The sequence below is a fragment of the Castor canadensis genome, chromosome 7, assembly GCF_047511655.1.
Source record: "Castor canadensis chromosome 7, mCasCan1.hap1v2, whole genome shotgun sequence".
NCBI classification, from domain to species: Eukaryota; Metazoa; Chordata; class Mammalia; order Rodentia; family Castoridae; genus Castor; species Castor canadensis.
In genome coordinates this window covers 156,102,139-156,123,944 of record NC_133392.1, presented here as the reverse complement: position 1 = coordinate 156,123,944, position 21,806 = coordinate 156,102,139, and the positions used below count along the sequence as shown (strand labels likewise).

Here is a 21,806-nt window from a genome sequence, read left to right as displayed (position 1 = left end):
AGGTCATCAGCCTGTGTGGCTCATGCCTGAAGTACTAGCTGCTTGGCAGGCTGAGATTGGCAGGATCATGGCTTGAGTTCAGTCTGAGCAAATAGTTTGAGAAACCCCATCTCCAAATTACCTGGAGCAAAATGGGATGGAGGCATGGCTCAAGTAGTAGAGAGCCTGATTTGCAAGCACAAAGCCCTAAGTTCAAATTCCATTACACACACAGAAAAAGGGTTCAGTCCCACAAGACTGCTCCTATGTTAGATGCCAAATGTGGATCTGGTGCCCAGGCCACCACACTTCTTTCCAGCCAACTATAAATTCAGTGGTTTGCACATTTACCCCTTAGATTTGATAATTTGGTGGAATGACTCACAGCTCAGGAAAATGCTTTACTTATGTTTTTGTTTTATTATCAAGGATACAACTCTGCACAACCAAACAGAAGAGACGCACAGGACAAGGTTTGGGGACGGGGTGTGGGGCTTCCGTGTCCTCTTCAGAGGCACCATCCTCCTAGCACTTAGATGCTTTCGCCATTCTGGAAGTTCTCTGAACATCTCTGTTCAAGAATTTCCATAACTGAAGTGGCTCAAGTGGTAAGAGTTCCTGCCTAGCAAGTATGAAGCCTTCAGTTCAAACCCCAGTGCCATCAGAAAAAAAAATACTGTTCACTTTTAGGTTTTTTTTGGCAGTACTGGGGCTTGAACTCAGGGCATACACCTTGAGCCACTTCACCAGCCTTTTTTTGTGAAAGGTTTTTTCGAGGTAGGGTCTCTTGGAACTATTTGCCCAGGCTGGCTTTGAACCGAGATCCTCCAGATCTGTGCCTCCTGAGTTACTAGGCTTACCGGTGCCTGGTGATCTTTTGGACTGGAGGTGCGGCTCAAGTAATAGAGAGCCTACTTTGTAAGCCTGAAGACCTGAGCTCAAACCCCAGTCCCATAAGAAAACAAAACCAATTTGATAAGGTGGGTGCTGGTGGCTCTATCTTGGAAGACCCTATCTTGAAAAAACCCATATGCTTCAAGTCATAGAGTTCCTGTCTAGCAAGTGCTAAGTCCCTGAGTTCAAATCCCAGAATCACAGAAAAAAAAAAAAAGTAAAATAAAAGGGCTTATTATGAATAATAGAAGACACTCCTGCAGCTCAAGAAATTCCAAGGACTTTAGCATCTCTGTGCCAGGAACAGGGACAGAAACCAAATATATATGTTTATTCATTGATTTTTTGCAATACTGGGGATTGAATTTAGAGCTCTGGGTTTGCTAGGATAGGACTCTAGAACTTAAGCTATGCCCCTAGTCCTTTCGGAGGAGGTGTGGCTCCAGTCCTTTTGTTTTTGTTTTTGAGCTAGAAGCTTGCTAACTTTGCCTGGGCTGGCCTTGAATTTAATATTCTCCTGCTTTCAGCTCCCAAGTAACTAGGATTTACAGGCATGTGCCACTGTGCTAGGTTTATTTATCTAATTATTTATTTATTTTTGGTGGGAATTATTTATTTATTTTGAACTCAGGGGTTCATGCTTACAAAGTAGGTACTCTGTTGCTTGAGCCACACCTCCATTCCATTTTGCTCTGGTTATTATTGGAGATGGGGGTCTCATGACTGTTTGCCAGGCCTGGCCTTGAATCTCAATCCTCCCGATCTCAGCCTCCCACAAGGTGTGAGCCACCAGTGAGTGCCTGGTCTTATTTATTCTTCTGAGTAACTTTTTTTTTTTTTAATTTTGGGCATTTGTTGTTGTTTTTATGGTACTGGGGTCTGAACTGAGGGCCTTGTGCTTGCTAGGCAGGCACTCCACTAGCCCTTTTTTTTTTTTTTTTTTTGAGTGAAAGAGCAGAGGTTTTAAAATTTTATTTATTTTGCAGTATTGGGACTTGAACTCAGGGCCTATACCTTGGGCCACTCCACCAACCCTTTTTTGTGATGGGTTTTTTCGAGGTAGGGTCTCAGGAACTATTTGCCTGGGACTGGCTTTGAACTATAATCCTCCTGATCTCTGCCACTTGAGTAGTTAGGATTACAGGAGTGAGCCACTGGCACCTGGCTTGTGTGTTCTATTCCTTAAACCCTTGTGTTGTATTACTATTTTTTTTTTGTTGTGCTGCAGATACAGCTCAGGACTTTGTGCATGCTAGGCAAGTGCTCTATCACAAAACTATATCCCTAGCCCTATATTATTCATTATACCTTCTTGTTTATCTAAAATATTTCATAAATAAATAAAAACACTTTGAATCTAAGCAAATATGCTGTGTCAATGGGAAGAGATTCAAAACACAGTCAAACCAGGTGTGGTTGTGCATGTCTGTAATCCCAGCATCCAGGAGGCTGAGAAGGAGGATTTTGAGTTCAAGGCCAGGCTGGGCTACACAGGGAGATCCTATCTCAAAGCAAAACAAAACAAATATCCAGTGAATTATGCAAGACAAGTGTTATCTCTACTTTAAAGATAAGAAACTGAATTACTGAAAGGTAAGTGAATTCTTCAGAGGATCATGAGTTGGTTACTGACAAACCAAGTACAGAACAGTAAATTTTAACCTCTCACAGTGAACCCTTGGTACCCATGGGTTCTGCACCAGCCACAGACTAAAAATATTTGAAAAAAATTGTGTCTGTATTGAATAGGTTTGTACTTCTTTTCTTGTCATTATTCCCTAAACGATACAGTATAACAATCATTTTCTAGCATTTATTGTAAGTAATCTAAAGATTACTGAAAGTAATCTATGTGGGAAGATGTACATAAAAGCAGACTTTTTTGACCTTTTGGTGTCACTGGGGGGTTGAACTCAGGGTCTTGCACTTGCTAAGCAGATACTCTATCACTTGAGCCACTCTCCCAGCCCTTTCTGCTTTGGTTATTTTTGAAATAGGGACTCTCTTTATGACTGGGTCAACCTGGACCTTGATCCTCCTATTCGTGCATCTCTGCATGGCTGGGATGACAGGTGTACTCCACCTCAGCCAGCCATTTGTTGAAATGGAATATCATAAACTTTATGCCCTGACTGGTCTGCAATCTCGAGCCTCTTGATCTCTGCCTCCCTAATAGCTAGGATTACAGGCTTGAGCCATCATACCTGACAGAAGCAGGCTTTTATATATAAACACTGTTTTACATAAGGAAATTGAGCGTCCGTGGGTTTTGGTATCTGCGCAGGTTTCTGGAACTAACCCACCATGGATACCAAGGGATGAGTGAATGACTGTACTGTGCATCTCCTTGTAGCCTGATTTAATGTCCTCACCACAGTGGTTGGTATTGATGTTCTCCAATGCTGATTATCAGAACTTTCTGGGGTTGGCACTAGGAATAACAGGATTGGCTGAAGTCAAGCATGTTCACACTCAGAGGAGAGCAGCTCATGTAAGCACACATGGCTTTGCTGGTGAAATATGGTTCTGGGTGGGCAGGGTAAGCTATATAGAGAAAAATGAGAAATGCTAGTTCACCAAAGGGGAAGTTGAAAAAACAGGTGATAATAATAACCCACTTAGATAATGTTGTTCCATGTGCCTTACACATGCGAATGCATCCAGCTTCTATACAATCTGAAACAGCTACTGTTCACATCCCCACATTACAGAGGAAGCAGTTTAGACACCAAGACACTCAGTGGCTTGCCCAAGGTCATAGTATAACAAAGGAAACAGAAGTTGAGCCTGGCTCTAGATCTCGGACGCAGGTCGGACTCTGCTGTGGAACACAGTTGATAGATTCGACATCATAATTTGATTGTGGATCAGTCTTGCTGCTTTGCAAAGTGCTGTAGCTTTGTTCCTTATATATGATCCTCTCCTTTTATTTGACCACTAGAACATCAAGTACCTATTTCCATAAAACAAAGCTCGGGGCTGGAGGTGCAGCTCAGGAGTAGAGCTGCCTTCCCATCATGCACTGGACCCAGCAAAAGAAAGAAAAGAAAAAGCCTTTCAATTCTTTATGTATTCATCCATTCATAATATGTGCTTGGTTGTGCTTCCCTGGAGCCCAGGGACTCTTACTCTTAAGTGACACTTTGCATATTTCAAGACTGCTCTGTCTTCACAGCACCATCATACCCCTGTTCCAGGTCTGGCCCCAGCTTCAGATGTATTGGCATCTGATCACAGAAGCAAGAAAAACACGGGAAAAAAAGCGAGGCAAAGAAAATTTGACCAAGCAAGGTGAACACACAGCTCCCCTCACCTGTTGAGACTGTGAGTCACATTTTCTTTCTCCAGGCTTCCAGCAACAGCTTCATCCCATCATCCCCTGGGCCGGGGCATGAACTTTGGGTCAAGAAGGACCATATTCTGGTTTTGAGCTGCCAACAAGGTAGGTCAAATTAATAACACAATGACTGTTGTAGTTTAGAAATTTAGAAGCTACTGGAAATGTTAAGAGAAGAAGGGAAAGGTGTAGACAGCATCTGTTAGTTTGTGATACTATGTGTCTTGCCTTTCTCCCCAAACCCTTTCAATCTAATGTGGAGGATTTACTCCCATGTGAGGTGGTGACTTTCCATTTTGGGTGTCCCTTTCTTTCTTATGCTAGAGGACACATCTATCAAGTCTTTTCTAAGAGTAAAAAGAGAGCAAGGTAAGCTGCTGCTGGGTAGATTTCCTTTATAATATCTTCCTGTTTTACACAGCCAGAGGCTGTGTCCTCCAAACAAGAAGTCTTTTTCTTTTGGGCTCTTCTAATACTTTTTTTTTTTAACTTCTTTTATGGTGCATAACAGTTTCTACCATGTATTATAGTTGAGTGAGTTTTATCTCTCTCCTTGGCTTGTATGTACTTTACAAGTAGGGTCATAACTTAGTCTGACTTGATTCACCAGTTCATTTTTGTATCTTTTTTGTGTGTGTGTTACTGGGGCTTGAACTCAGGGTCTACACCTTGAGCCACTCCACCAGCCCTTTCTTGTGATGGGCTTTTTTGAGATAGAGTCTCTTGAACTATTTGCCTGGGCTGGGTTTGAATCTCCTGATCCTCCTGATCGCTGCCTTCTGAGTTGCTAGGATTACAGGTGTGAGCCACTGGCTTTTTTGCAGCACTGGGGTTTGAACTTAGGACCTCACGCATGCTAGGCAGGCACTCTTACTACCCGAGTCACTCCACCAACCTGGCCATTTTATTTTGATGCTTTCACTTTTTCCATCCACAAAATGGGAAATAAATTTTATTATGATATTTGAATATTAAATGATTAAGTAAGTGTGCCTTGTAAAAGTGAATGAAATTATACCACAAGCACAAGTGACAAAAAAATAGATAAATTAGGCATGAAATTAAAATTTTTGTGCTGCAAATTATACCACCAAGAAAGTGGAAAGACAATCCACAGGATGAGAGAAAATATTTATAAAACAATATATCTGATAAGGTACTGGTATCCAGAATATATAAAGAACTCTTACAACGCAAAAATAAAAATACAAATAACCCAATTAAAAATGAACAGAGGCTGGGAATGGATATTTGTCCAAAGAAGATAAACACATGAAAAGATTTTCAACATCGTTAGCCTTTAGGAAAATAAGAAACAAAACTACAATGAGCTATCATCTTGTATCTTCTAGCATGGCTATAATGAAAAAGACAGAGTAACAACTGTTGGTAAAGATGTACAGAGTTTGGAAGTCTCATACTTTGCTGGTGGGAATGTGAAGCGGTAAAGCAGCTTTGGGAAACAGTTTGGTCCTTCCTCAAAAAGTTCAGCATACCACCCAGCAATTCTCCTCTGTATACACCCAAGAGAAATGCAAACCTATGTCCACATAGAGCTCACACACAGCAGTTTACTGCAGCATTATTCAGAATGGCCAAAAGGTAGAAATGACCTAAATGTCCATCAACTTTGAATTGGTAAAATGTGGTACAGCCATACAGTGCATATAAAGAAGTGAAATACTAGCTGGTCACAGGTGGCTCATGCCTGTAATCCTACCTACTTGGGAGGCTGAGATTGGGAGGATGGAGGCTCAAGGCCTGTCTGGACATACAGCTCATTAGACTGTCATCTCCAAAAACCAAAGCAAAATGGACCAGAGGTGTGGCTCCAGCAGTAGAGTACATGCTTTGTAAATGTGAAGTCCTGAGTTCAAATCCCAGATCCACTAAAAAAAAAAAAAGTGAAATACTGCTATGTGAGACAATATGGATGAACCTTGCAAACATGCTAAATGAGGAAAAAAAAGAAGCCACTAGAAGCCACATAGTAGATGATTCCTTTGATGTGAAATGTCCAGAATACGCAAATTTAGGAAAACAGAAGGCAGATTAGTGACTGTAGGTGAAGAGTAAAGACTGACAGTTAATAGGTTGGGAAGGAAGGTTTCTTTTGGGGATGATGAAATGTTCTGGAATGAGCAATGTTGGTAGAACAACCCTGAGGTTATCCTAAAACCATTATATACTACAAAGAGATGAGTTGTATGGTAAGAGATTTATGGCAATAATGATGTCTAAAAAAAAGAAATGAGGGTATTAACAGCAATGTCACCAGCAGTGCAAGCTCTGGCTTACACAGAATTCCTTTCCTGGAAAGCAGATAACATGCAAAGCCAGCAGTGGGTTTAATTTTACTCACAAATTCCATGCATATCTAACAGTCAAGTTCCTATTTTAAGCATGCAGCAAATAGACTGCAACTCTTTAAGTGCTGGAATGGAACCTTTAAGATTATGTTTTAGGGGCCCATTCTGGTGAAATGGGCCTGTAATCCTAGCAGTCAGGAGGTTGAGGCTGGAAGATCGAGAGTTGGAGGCCATTCTAGGCTACATAGTGAGTTCAGGCCAGCCTGGGCTACAAAGCCAGTCCTGTCTCAAAAACAAGATTATAGTTTAATAAACCATCCTATATATTCTTCCTCTCTGGCAAAATCTGGAATTTGTTTTCCCCAGTACTGGAGTTTGAACTCAGGACCCAAAGCAAATAGTTTAAAAAAATCCATCACAAAAAAGGGCTGATGGAGTGGCTCAATGTGTAGGCCCTGAGTTCAAACCCCAGTACTGCAAAAATAAATAAATAAATAAATAGAAAAGATATAAGTTCTTGTCCAGCTGAGGGTAGTTTTCCAAACATTTTTCTTGCTATGCTGCTTAAACTTTGTGGTTATTTAGTTAGGTCTCGTCCATTGTTACTTTCAAATTTTATCAACTTTTTTTTTTTTGGGGGGGAGTACTGGGGCTTTAATTCTGGGCCTACACCTTGAGGCACTCCACCAGACCTTATTTTGTGATGGGTTTTTTCAAGATAGGGTCCAATGAACTTTTTGCCTTGGGCTGGCTTCAAACCACCATCCTCTTGATCTCTGCCTCCTGAGTAGCAAGGGTTACAAGTATGAGCCACCAGTGCCTGGCATCTCTTTTTTTTTTTTTTTTTTTTTTTTGAGGGAGGGTCTCAATATGTAGAGAAGTGGCCTAAAACCTAAAACTCCTGATCCAGTCCTCTTGCTTATGCTGTCCAAGTGGTGAGACTGCAGGCCTGCACCAGCACACCCTGCAGATTTTTTTGAGGAGGAGATACTAGTGTTTGAACTCAGGACGTGAAGCTTGCTGGGCAGGTCTGTGAGCCGCGCCACGTGTGTAGGTCTGTAATCCTAACTACTTGGGGAAGGCTGCGATCAGGAGGATCCGGGTTCGGCTGGAGGCCTGCACAGCCAAATGGTGACCCTTATCTGCAAAATAACCAGAGCAAAATGGATTGAAGGTGTGGCTCACTCTGCTTTGCAAGCGTCAAGTGCTCAGTTCAAACTCCAGTCTCATCAAAAAAAAAAAAAAAAAAAAAAAAGTGTCTCTAAAAGGTCAAGGTAAAATGAAATTAATTGAAGTTCTGGCGTTAAGTTTTCTCCCATGAGCTTTCCTAGGGGAGAGGCGTGTAGCAGGAGGTTTGCAGCACGGTGCATAATGACCTCTGCATAAAGGGGACGTTTTCTGTTTTCCGTGGTCTAGGCCACGGTGGATGTCAAGGCTCCCACGTCACAGACTAGCCTCCCGGGAACAGAGGAGCGATGGAGCACCCTCCCCTCCATCTTTGGTGCAGGCGCGGTGCTTCCCCTAGCCAGCCTACCTGGGCCGGGCCTGTCCCGCACGCGGCCCCCGCGCGGTCGCCTCGGTAACGCCCCGCCCCGCCCTCCGACAGCCTCTTTCGCCCCACCCCCGCGCAGCGCAGCTGCGGGGGAGGAGGAGGAGCAGGGGCGGGGAGAGGACGCCAGCCAGAGGAAATCGGCGGCGCGTCGTCCGCAGCCTATTGGCTGCCGCATCCTGGAGCCAGAAGCCCCGCCTTCCCGGCGGGGTCACGTGATCCCTTTCAAAGATGGCCGCCCTGTTGTTTTGATGAATAATACTTGGTGGGGCGAGGGGGTAAGAGTAGGGGTGGAGGGGTAGGAGGATTTACGCTTCCAGTGAGAGCTTCGCCAGTCCTATCCTCCCCTCCCCCCCTACCAAGGCTCCAACGTGGAGGAGGGGCGTGTCCGGCCTGCTTTTAGAGGGGAGGGGCTTCCCTGTACAGTGCTGGGCTCTGCTAGGGCGGCTGTGGGGTCGCCTTACCTCGGGGCGTCCACCCAGCAGTGGAGCAGTTCCCCCCAGGGGCCCAGGGTAGGAAGGATCTGTGGGAGAAAACGCAGCACCGCGAAGACCCAGCACGCTGAGGGCACGAGACGAGCTGGGTAGGCTGGGAAGCTGAGGGTAGCAAGTGGCGCCTTAAGGGAACCCTGCTAGCAGCCGCGGCGGCGGCCAGAGGAGGCTGCTTAGCACACGAGCAGCTGTAGGATTGGATCGGCCGAAGCCAAGGCAGTCCAGTGCCTCGTGTTCTTATTTTTTAACCTCTGACTATGCAATTCTGAAACCTCCCCCATCCGGGGGACCAGACAGCCTGATAGACACCTTCCACTCTCCTTGCTCCCGCCCTGGTCTCGAGAACACACGGATCTCTCTTCCTAACGCCTTTCACCATTAAGAGGAGAGCGATGGAGGAGCTGAGCGCTGATGAGGTGAGGAGGTTGGGGGACACCTTGAGGGATTAGTTGGCAACTCTTTGGCGCTTTGAACCGGGATGATGTTGCGCCAGTGGTGCTGGGCTTTGGGCTTGGGGAAGGAATGGAGGTGACGTTTCTCTAGAGTAAGATGACTCCCAGAGTGGGTCTCTGGTTTTCCTCTCCTTTATTCGCTTGCCTTCTTTCTACATTCGGAACTCCGCTTGCTTCTTTTCGAGCGTTCTTTTAGGGTCTGAAGAAGAAGACAGCATCTTGAGGTGTTCTTTCTTTTCTTAAGGGATTTTCAAGAAAAAGGGATGAGATTTAGATCATGGTAAAATTACATGTGTGTCTTCAAGGATTTGAAGAATAAATTTGGGCAGAATCGGAATGTCTGGCTGTATGGTTTTAGAGGAAGTATTTGAAATCTCAAATATATATGGCCATTTCATTGTATGAGTCGATTAAACATACCTTTATGTTTGGGAGGTGGCTTACAGACAGATTCCTTGATATTTAACAAAGTATGTATCTTCTCAGCAGTTTGGAGGATTCCAGTTAAATTGTAATAATTTAAGAGACCACTAATGACTTCTGGTTTTCTTTTCCTTCGTTATACCTTTTCTTAGTTCTTTTCCCTTTCGAACTTGTCTTTTGCTGTAGCAGAGACTGAACAGGAGGCGAATGGAAGCAAATGACTTTGTAAATTCTTCCCCTATTCTCATTTCAGGAGGAGCCATACAGATCCTCTTCTCGATGTTGTAAGAATTATTTAGTAAGATTGTCTTAAAAGCAGTGGCAACTAGGGTACAGGAATTCCCTGTGAATCCAAAGACTTTTTCCTGCCTTTTTTTCAAGACCCCTTGCTGGCTGTGCTCTCTTTAGTCTGCCTCCTCATTTCTTCCACTGGTTCATGTAAACTTCCCCTGCAGTTACGAAAGTAGTCATCCATCAGGTTGGTTGTACTCTAAGTCTCCCATGCTCCACTTTTAGCTCCAGAGTCCTCAGTGTGTTTACTTAGTCACAGAAATTCTCCAGGGATCGGGAATGGTGGGTGAAGGGTCAGGTAGGAAAGGAACGGAATGATTTTGTTGATTGTGATCCTTGGTGGTTTGAAAGCCAGTATTGCTCATTTGGTGTTACTGACTTGATTTCCTTGTCTATCAGGAATGTAAACTTAAATTAGAAAAAATGTTGAGCAGTTTGTTTCACTCAGGAAATAGCAAGCGATCTTCTTAGAAGCACTTTGTTTTATGTAGTTCCACACCCCCTTTTTCTTTAAATTGAATGGGTAATTTCTCCTAAAGCAGTCCATGTTTTCCGGTAGTCCTTTACTTTTTTTCTTGATGATTTCTAAATAGTCCTTGGCTTTAGAGGCTTTTGCTTATTTGAGTTTTCACCAAGACACTGTTTTCAAACCAATGAAGTATATAGACTGGTTAAAGATACTGTATGATCTGAAACATGTCTCTACAGTTCTTAAGGAAAGTGTAACTTTTTTGTGACCATATAAGGAACGAATGTAACCTTTGTAGAAGAAATAGAAGAAACTTTTTTCAAGAGCAACAGAATATTAAAATGAATGTGAAAAATTAAATTCAGTAATGTAAGTATAAAGTTATCGTCAAAGAATTAGTTGGCCTGAGCACAAAGGAACAGTTAACCTTAACCTTAATTAGAAGCTAGAGCAGTGTCTTTGAAAAACCTTTTTAAGTTTTTTTTTTTTTTAATCTCATTTCTGTAGTTCTGTTGTTCCCTGAACATTTCTCAACAGACATTTCCAAAACTTTTGCGTTTGTTGTTGCTCTGTAGATGGAAACATGTCATATATGGTAAATGATGTTGATTTGGTTAAAAAATACACTTACATTATTGAAAGTTCAAACATACATTTCAGGATTAAAACTGGCATGACAGGGCTGGAGGCATGACTCAAGTGGTAGAGTGCTGCTTAGCAAGCACAAGGACCTGAGTTCAAACCTAGTACTGCCAAAAAAAAAAAAAGTTACAAAAAACAGGCAAGCATGAAATTAAGTAAGGCAGAGTTTCATATTTTAACAAAATGAAGATGTTTGAGAAAACAGTCTTTGAAAAAGACTGTTATAAACAGATCAGTAGCTTTAGAAGATTTTACATTAGGGTGTTTTTTGGTCCTGCTCACAGATCGCCTTGAATCCTTTTACTTTTTATCTCTTGTGCTTTGAAATGCAGTTCTTTAGCCTCACTGCACTTTGTTATTTATGTAGTACATTACTGTGAGTTCTTTGCTCCGTAGAGCCAGATCTGTGACTAAGTTCGGTCTCATAAGAATCTACATTCCAAGGCATCATTATTTACATTACACTCATTCTATAGCTTACTCTCATTGTTTTCATCTTTCAAGATGATACTGTAAGTAGGGCAGGCATTTTAAACTGTGGTTCAGCAGTGAGGATGAGATTGCTCTGAAATGATTTGCTTTTCTTTTTTCTTTTTTTTTTTTCCCCTTCTAAATCTTTATGACCCACTTCTTCTGCAAGATGGCTGGTTGGGATTCAGGGTGTGGTCCAGGTTGTAGAAGAGTGTTAAATATTCCTTCCGAAGTGCAGAATATGTGACCTTGGACTTTTTAGCGGTGTTTTCCCTTTCTGTTTTTCTCCTATTTTTTTGAGACAGGCTCTTACTGTGTAGCCTAGACTGGCCTCAAACTTGATGTCCTCTTGTCTCAACCTCCTAAGTCTTGGAATTGCAGATTATCAGTATTCTGTAAATGGGAAAGTATGACATTATGGACAGCTTTAGAGGCCTGTACCTTTTTTTTAGGAAATGCCATCATTTTATTTATTTAGGTACTAAAACCTAGGACAGACATCATTTTATCATTCACCATGCTTCTTGGGCTGTAGTTAGTGGGAGAGTGCTTGCCTAGCATACACAAGGCGGTGGGCTTAATACCCAACACTAAAAGAAAAAATGAGGAACAGAGAAATGGAGGGGGAGAGAGAGAGAGAGAGAGAGAGAAAGAGAGAGAGAGAGAGAGAGAGAGAGAGAGGAGGAAATGGAGAAAGTTAGAAACCTGTACTTTGTGAGGCACGTTATCTCATTTAGCAAAACAGTGCAATCCAGCAAGGCACTATTTTACAGGTGAGCAAACTGAGATTTAGGTTAAGTAACTTGTCCATAGTGACCTTGCTTAAAAGTGACAAGGGCTCCTGATTCCAAAGCCCCTTTTCTTTCTTTCTTTCTTTTTTTTTTTGATGGTATTGGGGTTTCAAATCAGGGCCTCAGTAGGCAAGCACTTTATGATTTGAACCATTCCACAAATTCCACAAACCCTTTTTTGTGTTGGTTTTTTTTTTTTTCTTGTGGTACTGGAGTTTAAACTCAGGGCCTACATCTTGAGCCACTCCACCAGCCCTTTTTTGTGATGGGTATTTTTCTGGGATAGGGTCTCATGAACCATTTGCCCAGGCTGGCTTCAAACCGTGATCTTCCTGATCTCTGCCTCCTGAGTAGATAGGATTATAGGCTATGGCTCCCTGCTCCAAATCCCTTTTCTTCATTTTATTTCTTAACAATTGACTATAAATTCACCACAGTGTCTGTAATGCCATCTATTTGGGAAACAAAGATTGGAGGATTGAGAGTTCAAAGCCAGCTTGGGCAAAGTTAGCAAGACCCTGTCTCAGAAATAAGATACCAAATAAAAGGGCTCAGGGTGTAGTTCAGATGTGGAGTGCTTGCCTAGCATGCCTGAGGCCCTGGGTTCAATCCCAATACCTCAAACCCCCCCTGCCCCAGAAAACAAACAAAAAAGAATTCTGTAACATTGGCCTGTTCTGCTTGATATGATAGTTTTTCTGCACAGCGTTTTTTGTTTTTTTTTCTTTTTTTGGTACTGGGGCTTGAACTCAGTGCCTACATCTTGAGCCACTCCACCAGTCCTTTTTTGTGAAGGGTTTTTTTGAGATAGGGTCTCGTGGAACTATTTGCCCAGACTGGCTTGGAACCAGGATCCTTCTGATCTCTGTGTCCTGAGTAGCTAGGATTACAGGTGTGAGCCACCAGCGCCAGGCTGTGCAGTGGTGTTTTAAAGCATGCATGCGTTCGTGAGATGCTGGGGTCTTTTTTGAGAATACAGTCTAGCTCTCATACCCACATTCACCCACCAGCAGTGCTGAAGTGGTCACTCCATAAGCATTTGAGGAAATTATGATTCACTTGGGGCGGGGTAGATAGATAGGAATCTAATCCGGGTTCCCTGGCTCAAGACTGTAGTGATAGCTTCTTAGAAGGTGAGATCGGGAGGACTGAGGTTCAAGGACAGTATAGGCAAAAAGTTTACGAGACCTCATTTCAACCATTGGCTGGGCACTGTGGTGTACACCTATCATCCCAGCTATGGGGGGGAGCACAAATAAGAAGAACACTGTCCAGGCCCACCTCAGGCACAGAAAGGGCTGAAGGTGTGGCTCGAGTCCTGAGTTCAACCTCCAGTACCACCAAAAAAAGAAAAAACCCTCAAAAACAGAATTGTAAAAATTATGTAGTAGAGGTATGTACAAGACGTGGAGAAGAGTAGTAAGGGCCTTGTAGGGCAATATGTTAGTGAAGACTTTGGAGGAAAGTTGGTACCTGTGCCGAGTTGTCTCACAAAGGGCCCCCCGGGTGCTGTCTGTGGCCGGAAGTGTCAGGAAAGAGGGACAACTGGTGGAACTGGAGTGTGGGAGTTTGCAGGAGTGGTGGGCACCAGCTCTTCTAGGGTTTAGGAGTTTGAACTTAATTTGTAAGACTGGAAGAAGCCTTTGAGGGATTTTAAGGGTTTACAAAAATGATTGGAAATGTTATAGAGAGTAGATTACAAGAGGTGGCTGCAGACTTGAAGAGAACCAAGTAGCTGAGGCGTTGGGAGTTGAAGTGGAGGCAAGTAGACAGACACCAGGAATACTGAGGATCTGAATTAATCCAGTCCTAGGATCAGATGTGAAGGGGAGGAGAGAAAGGGAGAAAGTGATTCCTTGGTTTCTAGTTTGGGAAAAGGATGGATTGGGATTGGATAAGGAATTTCAGACAAGGACAGGATTTTGGAGACAGCAGATGAGTTTTGTTTTAGATCAATGAAAAGATGAGCCAAGTGGAAAAAAAAAAAAAAGTGAAAGGCAAGAAAGAAAGAAAAAAAAAAAAGCTGAGCCAGTTTGGAGACCCCTATCCTGGCCTTTCTACTCTAATGTCCCCAACTCTTCAACTTTACTGTGACAGGCCTGAGGCCTAAGCTTACTCCTCCCTCAATACAACAGATAGTTGATCAAGCCGTAAGAGAGGGGCTATAGCCACCTACTCCCTTTTCCACTCCTTTTGTTCATTTTAGAGAAGAGAATGATAATAGTGATATTAGCTGACACTTCTAAGCTCTTAGTAGGTGCTAAAGCACTTCATTTGCTTAGCAAGGCTGGTCTTATTACCTCCATTTTACAGATAGGAAAACAGGCAAATAGAAATTAAGTAACTTGCTGAAAGGCACACAGCTGGTAAGTGATGGAACTTGGATTGTAACCCAGAACCTGACTCCAGAATTCTCAATCCCTTTATTAAACCATCTCCAAAACTTCCTTCCCTGAGCAGGAATGATGGGAAGAGGAAGCCCAGTAGACTTTGTTGTTATGGCTGAGAGTGGAGGACATCAGATAGCCCTGAACACCTGCACAAGTGCAGAGGGAGGAAGGCAGGAAAGCTTCTGCTCCCAGGAAAGCACATTTTCTCACTAGGCACTTGTACTGTCTGGGGGAGGGTCTGCCTGCATGTTCTTTATCCAGCCAAGGTTACAGGTGTCTTGCTGCACATCCAGCATCACACGGCCCTGCTTGCCTGGAGCTTTATTCTAGTAGGAGGAGCCAGGTACTAAAGATGCACATAAGCTGCCTTTTGGTGATAAGTGTTGTAAAGGAAAGTAGCCCAAAGGGATGGAAAACAATGGGATATGTGGAATGTGCAGTTTTGGAAGGTGGGCTTTTTGAGACAGGATTTTTTGTGTTGCTCAAGCTGTCCTTGAAACCTTGAATTCAAGTGATCCTTCTGCCTCAAGTTGTTGAGTAACTGGAATTACAGGCATGAGCCACAGTGCTCAGCTTAGGAGTCTCTGTTGCAGAGAATTTAGGGGATAATAGGGAGCCATCTGAAGGAAGAATGTTTTCAGGAACAGGGAAGAACTGGTGCTTTGGAGCCAGTGCCTTGGAGATGAACGCATCTTGACTTGTTCAGAGAGGGTAGGAAAATCAAGGGTGTGTGGGCCTGCTGCTCAGAAGGTATAGGAGCTTTATTTTTTCAGCAAAAAGTTACTGAGGGACTAGGATGTGGCTCAGGAATAGAGCACCTGCCTAGCAAGAGAGAGGTCCTGAGTTCAAACCCCAGTACCACCAAAAAATAAAAAAAAAAGCGCTACTGAGTTCTAGCAGTGTTTCAGTCAATTTTGAGCTGTTCCTCTCCCTGCCCCCTTTCACATTTCAATACTTTTGAAATTGGGGTGCTTCTAATCCTGAGTGATGTAATTACTGTTGACAGAGTTGAACTTGTGACACAGCCATCATTTCCTGTTTATGTGTAAACCTGGTTTCACCTGTTCTTATTATTGCCCCTTTGTTGACTGCTATTCCTGTCATTTTACCAGTTGCCATTTTAAGTGTCTTCAAAAAAATTACGCTTTGATTTAGCAGTGAATGTAACTGTTATTTTGTATGCAGAAAGGGATGGAAATAGCCTTGGGGTGTCAATTTGTTATTAGTAAAGAAAATGTTTGTTGGTGGAAGCATCACCACAATTCTGTTTTATTGTAAGGCAACAGCCAAGTAAGTGCGTTAGAGAGATTTGGAAAGGGAGAATTCCATTTCTGTGAAGCTGTGTCACACTGTGTTGTTGAACATACAGGTAAAATTGCCTTTTACATCCAAGCAAGGCAGCTGAAGGTCAGAGATACTCTACATTGCTCAGAAAGAAATTTCAAATTTCAATTATTGCTCTGTCTCTGTCTGTTGTTAAGACATTTTGTTGTTGTTTAATGGGCAACACACACACACACACACACACACACGTGTATTTTGTGGTACAAAAAATAATGGTGCAACCTACAATCTGTGACATCTTATGTTTCACGAAATACAGCATGTGCCCAGCATTGTTCTAGACCAGGAGGATATACTAATGAACAAAGCAGACAGAAATCTCTGCCTTTGCGAGGCTTACTTTTTCATTTATGTTTTAAAAGATTTATTCTGACTGCTATGAAGAGAACAGACCAAGGGGAAAGAGGAAACACAGAAAAATGAGGAGACTATTGCAGGAGACCCAGTAAAAGATGATGTGGGGCCACCAACCAGGGTTAATGATGGAAAAGGCGGGAGAGTCAGGTGCTGGATGGTCAGGTGTTTTGTGAAGGGAGCCAGTAGGATTGGAGGTGGATAGGATGTGGGGTTATGAGTGCAGTCCAGGGTGGCAGATGATTCAGGTTATTATTGGGTTGATTCTTGTAACAGAGATGTGAAATAGCTGCCTAAGCCAGTTAGATGTTTACCTCTCTCTAAATAGAAGTCTGGGTAGGAGGCGGGGTTGGTGGAACAGCTCTCTGCTTATTAGGGGCCTAGCCACTGTCTGTTTTGTACCAATTTCTCTAACACATGGCTTCCATCTTGTGGTCCACGGGTGTCTGCATTAGCCATGTGGAGAGGAGGGGAAAGGGGAGGTCATGGCCCAGTTTCATGGCACAGTCTGGAAGTCACACAGATTGCTCCTGCAATCTGTCAAAGCCCAAGTCACCTAGACATGTGGCCATTTGTCGGGAAGGTTGAGAAATGAAGGACTGTTTACAGAGAAGCCATATGTTCAACTGAAAGTTCTCTTGTTAGAAAGGGAGAACTTTATGTCTTTCCTTCCATACCCTTCTTCCCAAATCTAAAAGTCTGCACCTTGCTAAGGGAGGCAGCCCCATTGACTTTGAGTGCAGAATCTAGAGGTTCTCAGTCCATAAACTTTTAGGATAAAACTCCTGGTACCTGTTGCCACCTCCCCCATATGTTATGGTGGAACAAGACAAGACAATAAAGACTCCCATTTGGAAGAGGGAGGATGGAGCATATGTACTCCTTGGTTTGTGGTCATTTTCAGCTCCTGCCAGGTCAAGTTGGAGGGCTTCCTGCCTTGGTAGTAGTGTATGTTCTTGACCTAGCTCGACCAGCAGCCTTGGTTCTGGTCTCTTAGAGGCATCCCCTTGTCTCTGGCCCTCTACCCTCAGACTAGTTTTTTACCCTCTCTTTTCCTCTGGGGCTGGATCTGAAGGGGACATTGGAGAATATCCCCTTCCTGAGAGTGAACAATTTCTCCAGCTGGCTTCCTGTTGGACACTAAAGAAGTTGGCCGTTTCACCTCCACTTAGCACCTGATTACCAGACTCTGAGCAAACTTGAACTGTAGACCATGGGCATTCCTCAGGCAGAGCTATGTAGCCTCTTAGTGCTTGCTTGAGCCACTCCACCAGCCCTGAGCTATAGCCTCTTTTATCTTTGAGTACAGATTGGCAAGCTGTAGCTTGAGTTGGTCACATGTTTGTGGGACTTCTTTCATAAAGTGGTATGAAGCCAGAAAACGTCTACATTCTAAATCATTCAACCATTTTCCCTAGAATTATAGGCCATGTTGGCATGCGGGTTGTTTTCTGAGCTGTCACTGAATGTTTCATTTTGGCCTACTCAGGGTTATCAGTCTTCCATCCTGCAGCATCTGTGCTCATGCTGATATCTAAGCCAAACTCACATATTTATACTCTACTAAATAAGGTTGATAACCTGCAGATTCCAAGTTCTGAATATATTAGCTGGGATGCTGATTTAATTCTATAGCAGAGAGCGCCAAAATAATAATGGCTTAAACAAGATAAGAACTTAATTTTAAGTGAAAACCTGGATAGGTGGTTGAGAGCTGGTTTAGTATTCCACAGTGACATGGGCTCGAGTGATTCTGCTCTGTGCTCTAGCATCCTTTGTATGAAGCATCTAATTTATAGTCCAGATTAGATGGGCTGTAGCTGCTCAGCTCCTGTGAGGAAACCTGTATTAAAGTCCTAAGGCAGGGCAAGGAAGGGCTTGTTCCTACCCCTGAAGAGTGCCATCAGAGAGTTTCATGTAGCATTGCTTGCCTCGCCTTGGTCAGGACTTAGTCACATGGCCACCCCAGTGAGGTGGCTGACCACGTATTAGGAGGTAACTAGCTGTCTCTACCATAGAGTTTTAGCCTAAGCAGGTAGAAAATTTGGAGGGAGAAATGATCTGTTTTGAAAATATAATTATGTCGCCAACTTGTCCATATGGGGATGTTAAATGGTTGTATAGGAGCTTTCAGTGTGTTGGTGAGAGCTTGGGGTAGGATTAGTAATTTGGAATTTGGAATTTCCAGTATATTTAAATCTTAAGAACAGACATTATCTAGGGATTGAGAATAAATAGAGGAGAGGTCAGAGTTCTTGAGCCTTGACCCAGTCCAGCATTTGGAAGTCAGGAGATACAGAGAACCCAGAAAAGCAGACTGAATGAAGGACACAGCCACTGAGGGGGTGGAAAGAGGAGAGCACATGACGTCCTGACATCTGCAAAAGCAAGTTGCGTCAAGATGGGGGAATGTCATTCATAGTGACTCAATCTGTTGAATGGCCATGCAGTAAGACAGAGGAGGATCAAGACTTGACTATGGGATTAGCAGTGTGGTGTTGTTGGTGACCTTGACAAGACCAATTGCTTCCCTGACTAGGACAGGGAATGGGGGGGGTGGAGGGGGAAAAGAGAGAAGGAGGAGGAAGAGGAGGAGGAGGAGGAGGAGGGAGGGGGAAAGCCCATGGGTTTAAGAAATGAGAAGAAAATATTTGTTGCCCATATCTTTTAAAATTTCATCTTTCCTTATTATAAACATTAATTCCTTTTTTTCTTTTCTCCTTGGCAGTATTGGGGGTTGAACTTGATCTCATAGCTCTAACATTTGAGCTATGCCACCACCCATTCCTTTTTGCCTTTTTTTTAAAGATGGGGTCTTGCTTTATGCCAGGATTGGCCTGGATTGAAGTCCTCCTGTTTGTACTTTTCCCAGTAGCTGGGATAACAGGTGCACCAGCCATTGTGAAGGGAGGGGGGGGTCTTCTGAACTTTTTGGCTGGACTGGTCTCGAACTGTGGTCTTCCTGATTTCTGCCTTCTGAGCAGCCAATCTTTATGCAAAGCCGGGGATCAAATCAAGGGACTGGTTCCTTTCTTTATTCAGTAAATATTCGGTGTTTACTGTGTTTCTCTCTCTTCCCTGAAGGTGGGAAATACAGAGATGGATTGTGTGCTATTCCTGTCAGGGTGCTTTGGGCCTGAAGAATTCTGTGTATTTGTGAACCTTATGCTGGGGAACACTTAATCATATTGTAGTAAAGTGTGTGTGTGTGTGTGTGTGTGTGTGTGTGTAGGCCAGGCCAGGCTCGTCTTAGGCCAGGCTCGTCTTGAACTTGTGATCCTCTTGCCTCATTGATGACTGGCACAGATTGCTTTTTTTTTTTTTTTTTTGGTGGTACTGAGGATTGAACTCAGGACCTTATACTTGCTAGGCAAGTGCTCTACCAATTGAGCCACTCTGCTAGACCTGTAGTTAGTTTTTTTATTTGGTGGGGCTGGAGTTTGAACTCAGGGATTCCTGCTTGCAAAGCAGGCACTGTGCCTCTTGAACACACCTCCAGTCCATTTTGCTCTGGTTATTTTGGAGATGGGGTCTTATGAACTGTTTGCCCAGGCTGGCTTGTAACTGTAGTCTTCCTGATCTCAGCCTCCCATGGAGCTAGGACACCAGCCTGTAGTTAATTTTTAAACCATTAAGTGAACTTAGTGCACAGGGAGGCTGAGTTAGGAGGATTGTGAGTGTGAGGTCAGTCTGATTTACATATTGAGACACTATCACTAAACAACATCAACAACAAAGAACCCAGCAAAAAAAGAGCCCCCTTACTGGTGAAGTGGCTCAAATGGCAGAGTGCCTGTCTAGCAAGCATGAGGTCCTGAGTTCAAACCCCAGTGCCACCAAAACCAAATAAATAAAAATGAAAAAAAGCCCCCTTAATGACAAGTGTGTAAGTAGAAAAAGATCTGAATATTATTAATTCTGTTAGTTTAATTTCATCAAAAATATGTGGTACTGCTAGGTACTGAGGGATATACAGGTGGAGGAAGTCCAGGTCTTTGCCTTCAGTGAGCTGGAACTGGAGTGGGGGAGACAGGAGTCACATGCTCAGTAGACGGTTCAGGAAGGGCATATTGTCATCAGAGAGGTTAATTCTGATGGGAACTCTGGGCAGGGGGCGGGAGGATTTGAGTTAGCCCTTGAAGATGATCAGGAGTTTGGCATGCAGAAGAGTTTAGAGTGAGGGTAAATATTTCACTCACTTCTTCCTCAGTGCAAGCTATATGTTGATTCTTTTGAAGTTGGTGTAGAAGTAGGACAACTTTTGGGGAAAAATTGAAGATGATCCACCAGTATGTGATATTGATGGGTTCGTGTTGACCTGAAAGGGTTTTTGTTTTAACATATATCCTGCTTATTTGAAGTATTTCCCTCTCACTTTTTTTTTTTTTTTAACTTTTGAGCCAGGGTTTTGCTATGTAGTCAGGCTGACCTAGAACTCAAGATCCTCCTTCTTAGCCTCCTGAGTAGCTGGGACTGTAGGCATGAACTGCCATGCCTGGCATTGATCTGAAAGGTTTTGAAAAGTGATTATCAGGTGCAGACTAGTTAATGTGTAACTGAACTCTTCTCTGCTGCTAAGTGTCAGCAGTATCAGAAGGAGGAGGAGGAACAGGTATTCCATTAAAATGCCTTTTCTTGTCCTAATAGCAGTCACACTGCATTGAATGTCCATTCACTTGGTGTATTTCTTAATGGGACATAGTCCCCCCTGCTACTGTTGTTCATTGCTTTTAGCACAGGGCTTGGCCCAGAGTGGACCAGGACAAGTGCGTTGAACACATGAATTACATGAATGAGTAGAACAAGACAGTATATCTTTTGTGACTCCCAGTTCTTGTCTTGAAGTAGGTTTTTTTTTTTTTTTTTCTGGCTACATTAGGTTGCATTAGTTATGTTAAGGTGGACACTTAGAAGAAACCTAATGATAAGAATTGTAATTCAAAAATCAAATATACCTGGGTTTTATTTCGATCAACCAATTGGATGACCCTAAGCAAAAAACTTAACCTTTCTGAGCCTCAGTTTCCTCACTTATATTATGGAGTTATGAATGTTGTCTCCTGGCATTATTCTTAAGATTAATTGCAATAATACTCAATGTGACTGGGTGCTGGTGGCTCACACCTGTAATCCTAGCTACTTGGGAGATAGAGATCAGCAGGGTTATGGTTCAAGGCCAGCTGAAGCAAATAGCTCATGAGACCCTATCTTGAAAATACCCAACACAAAAAAGGCTGGTGTAATGACTTCAAGTGGTAGAGCACCTGCCTAGCAATCATGAAGCCCTGAGTTCAAACTCCAGTACTGCCGTAGGAAAAAAGTTAATACCCAATGTGCCCAGTATAGGGTACTGACAGAGTGGATTCCTGGGACATTAGCTCTGTTTTCCCCAGAACGATTGAATTATTTATCACTATAATATTGATTGGTGCTCATCTAACAAACCTTTGCACGTAGTAATGTCAACAGTGTAATTGGCAGTTTCTTACTAGTTACTAGCAAATGGACCCTGGTTTATGTGAAAGTGGGGGTTGGAATTTTCTCCCTGTTACATTATACTTCCCCAAATCTTCTTGCCCAGGAGCTGTTTTTTGAGTCATAGTGGTATCACTTGTTGGGA

The 21,806-nt window shown here is 43.1% G+C and overlaps 1 protein-coding gene across 2 annotated transcripts in view; it reads left to right on the top strand.

The window, feature by feature from the left end:
- The first annotated feature begins 8,293 nt into the window (after window positions 1–8,293).
- The window catches only part of Ube4b (ubiquitination factor E4B), a 122,620-nt gene continuing 109,107 nt past the window's right edge, over window positions 8,294–21,806 (top strand). The window contains exon 1 of one of the 2 annotated variants that reach the window (XM_074081391.1): window positions 8,294–8,975. In XM_074081391.1, the coding sequence (XP_073937492.1) occupies window positions 8,952–8,975 (24 nt within the window). In that variant the 5' untranslated portion in view covers window positions 8,294–8,951. The remainder of the gene's footprint in view (window positions 8,976–21,806) is intronic. The other variant, XM_074081390.1, reaches the window with a different exon arrangement.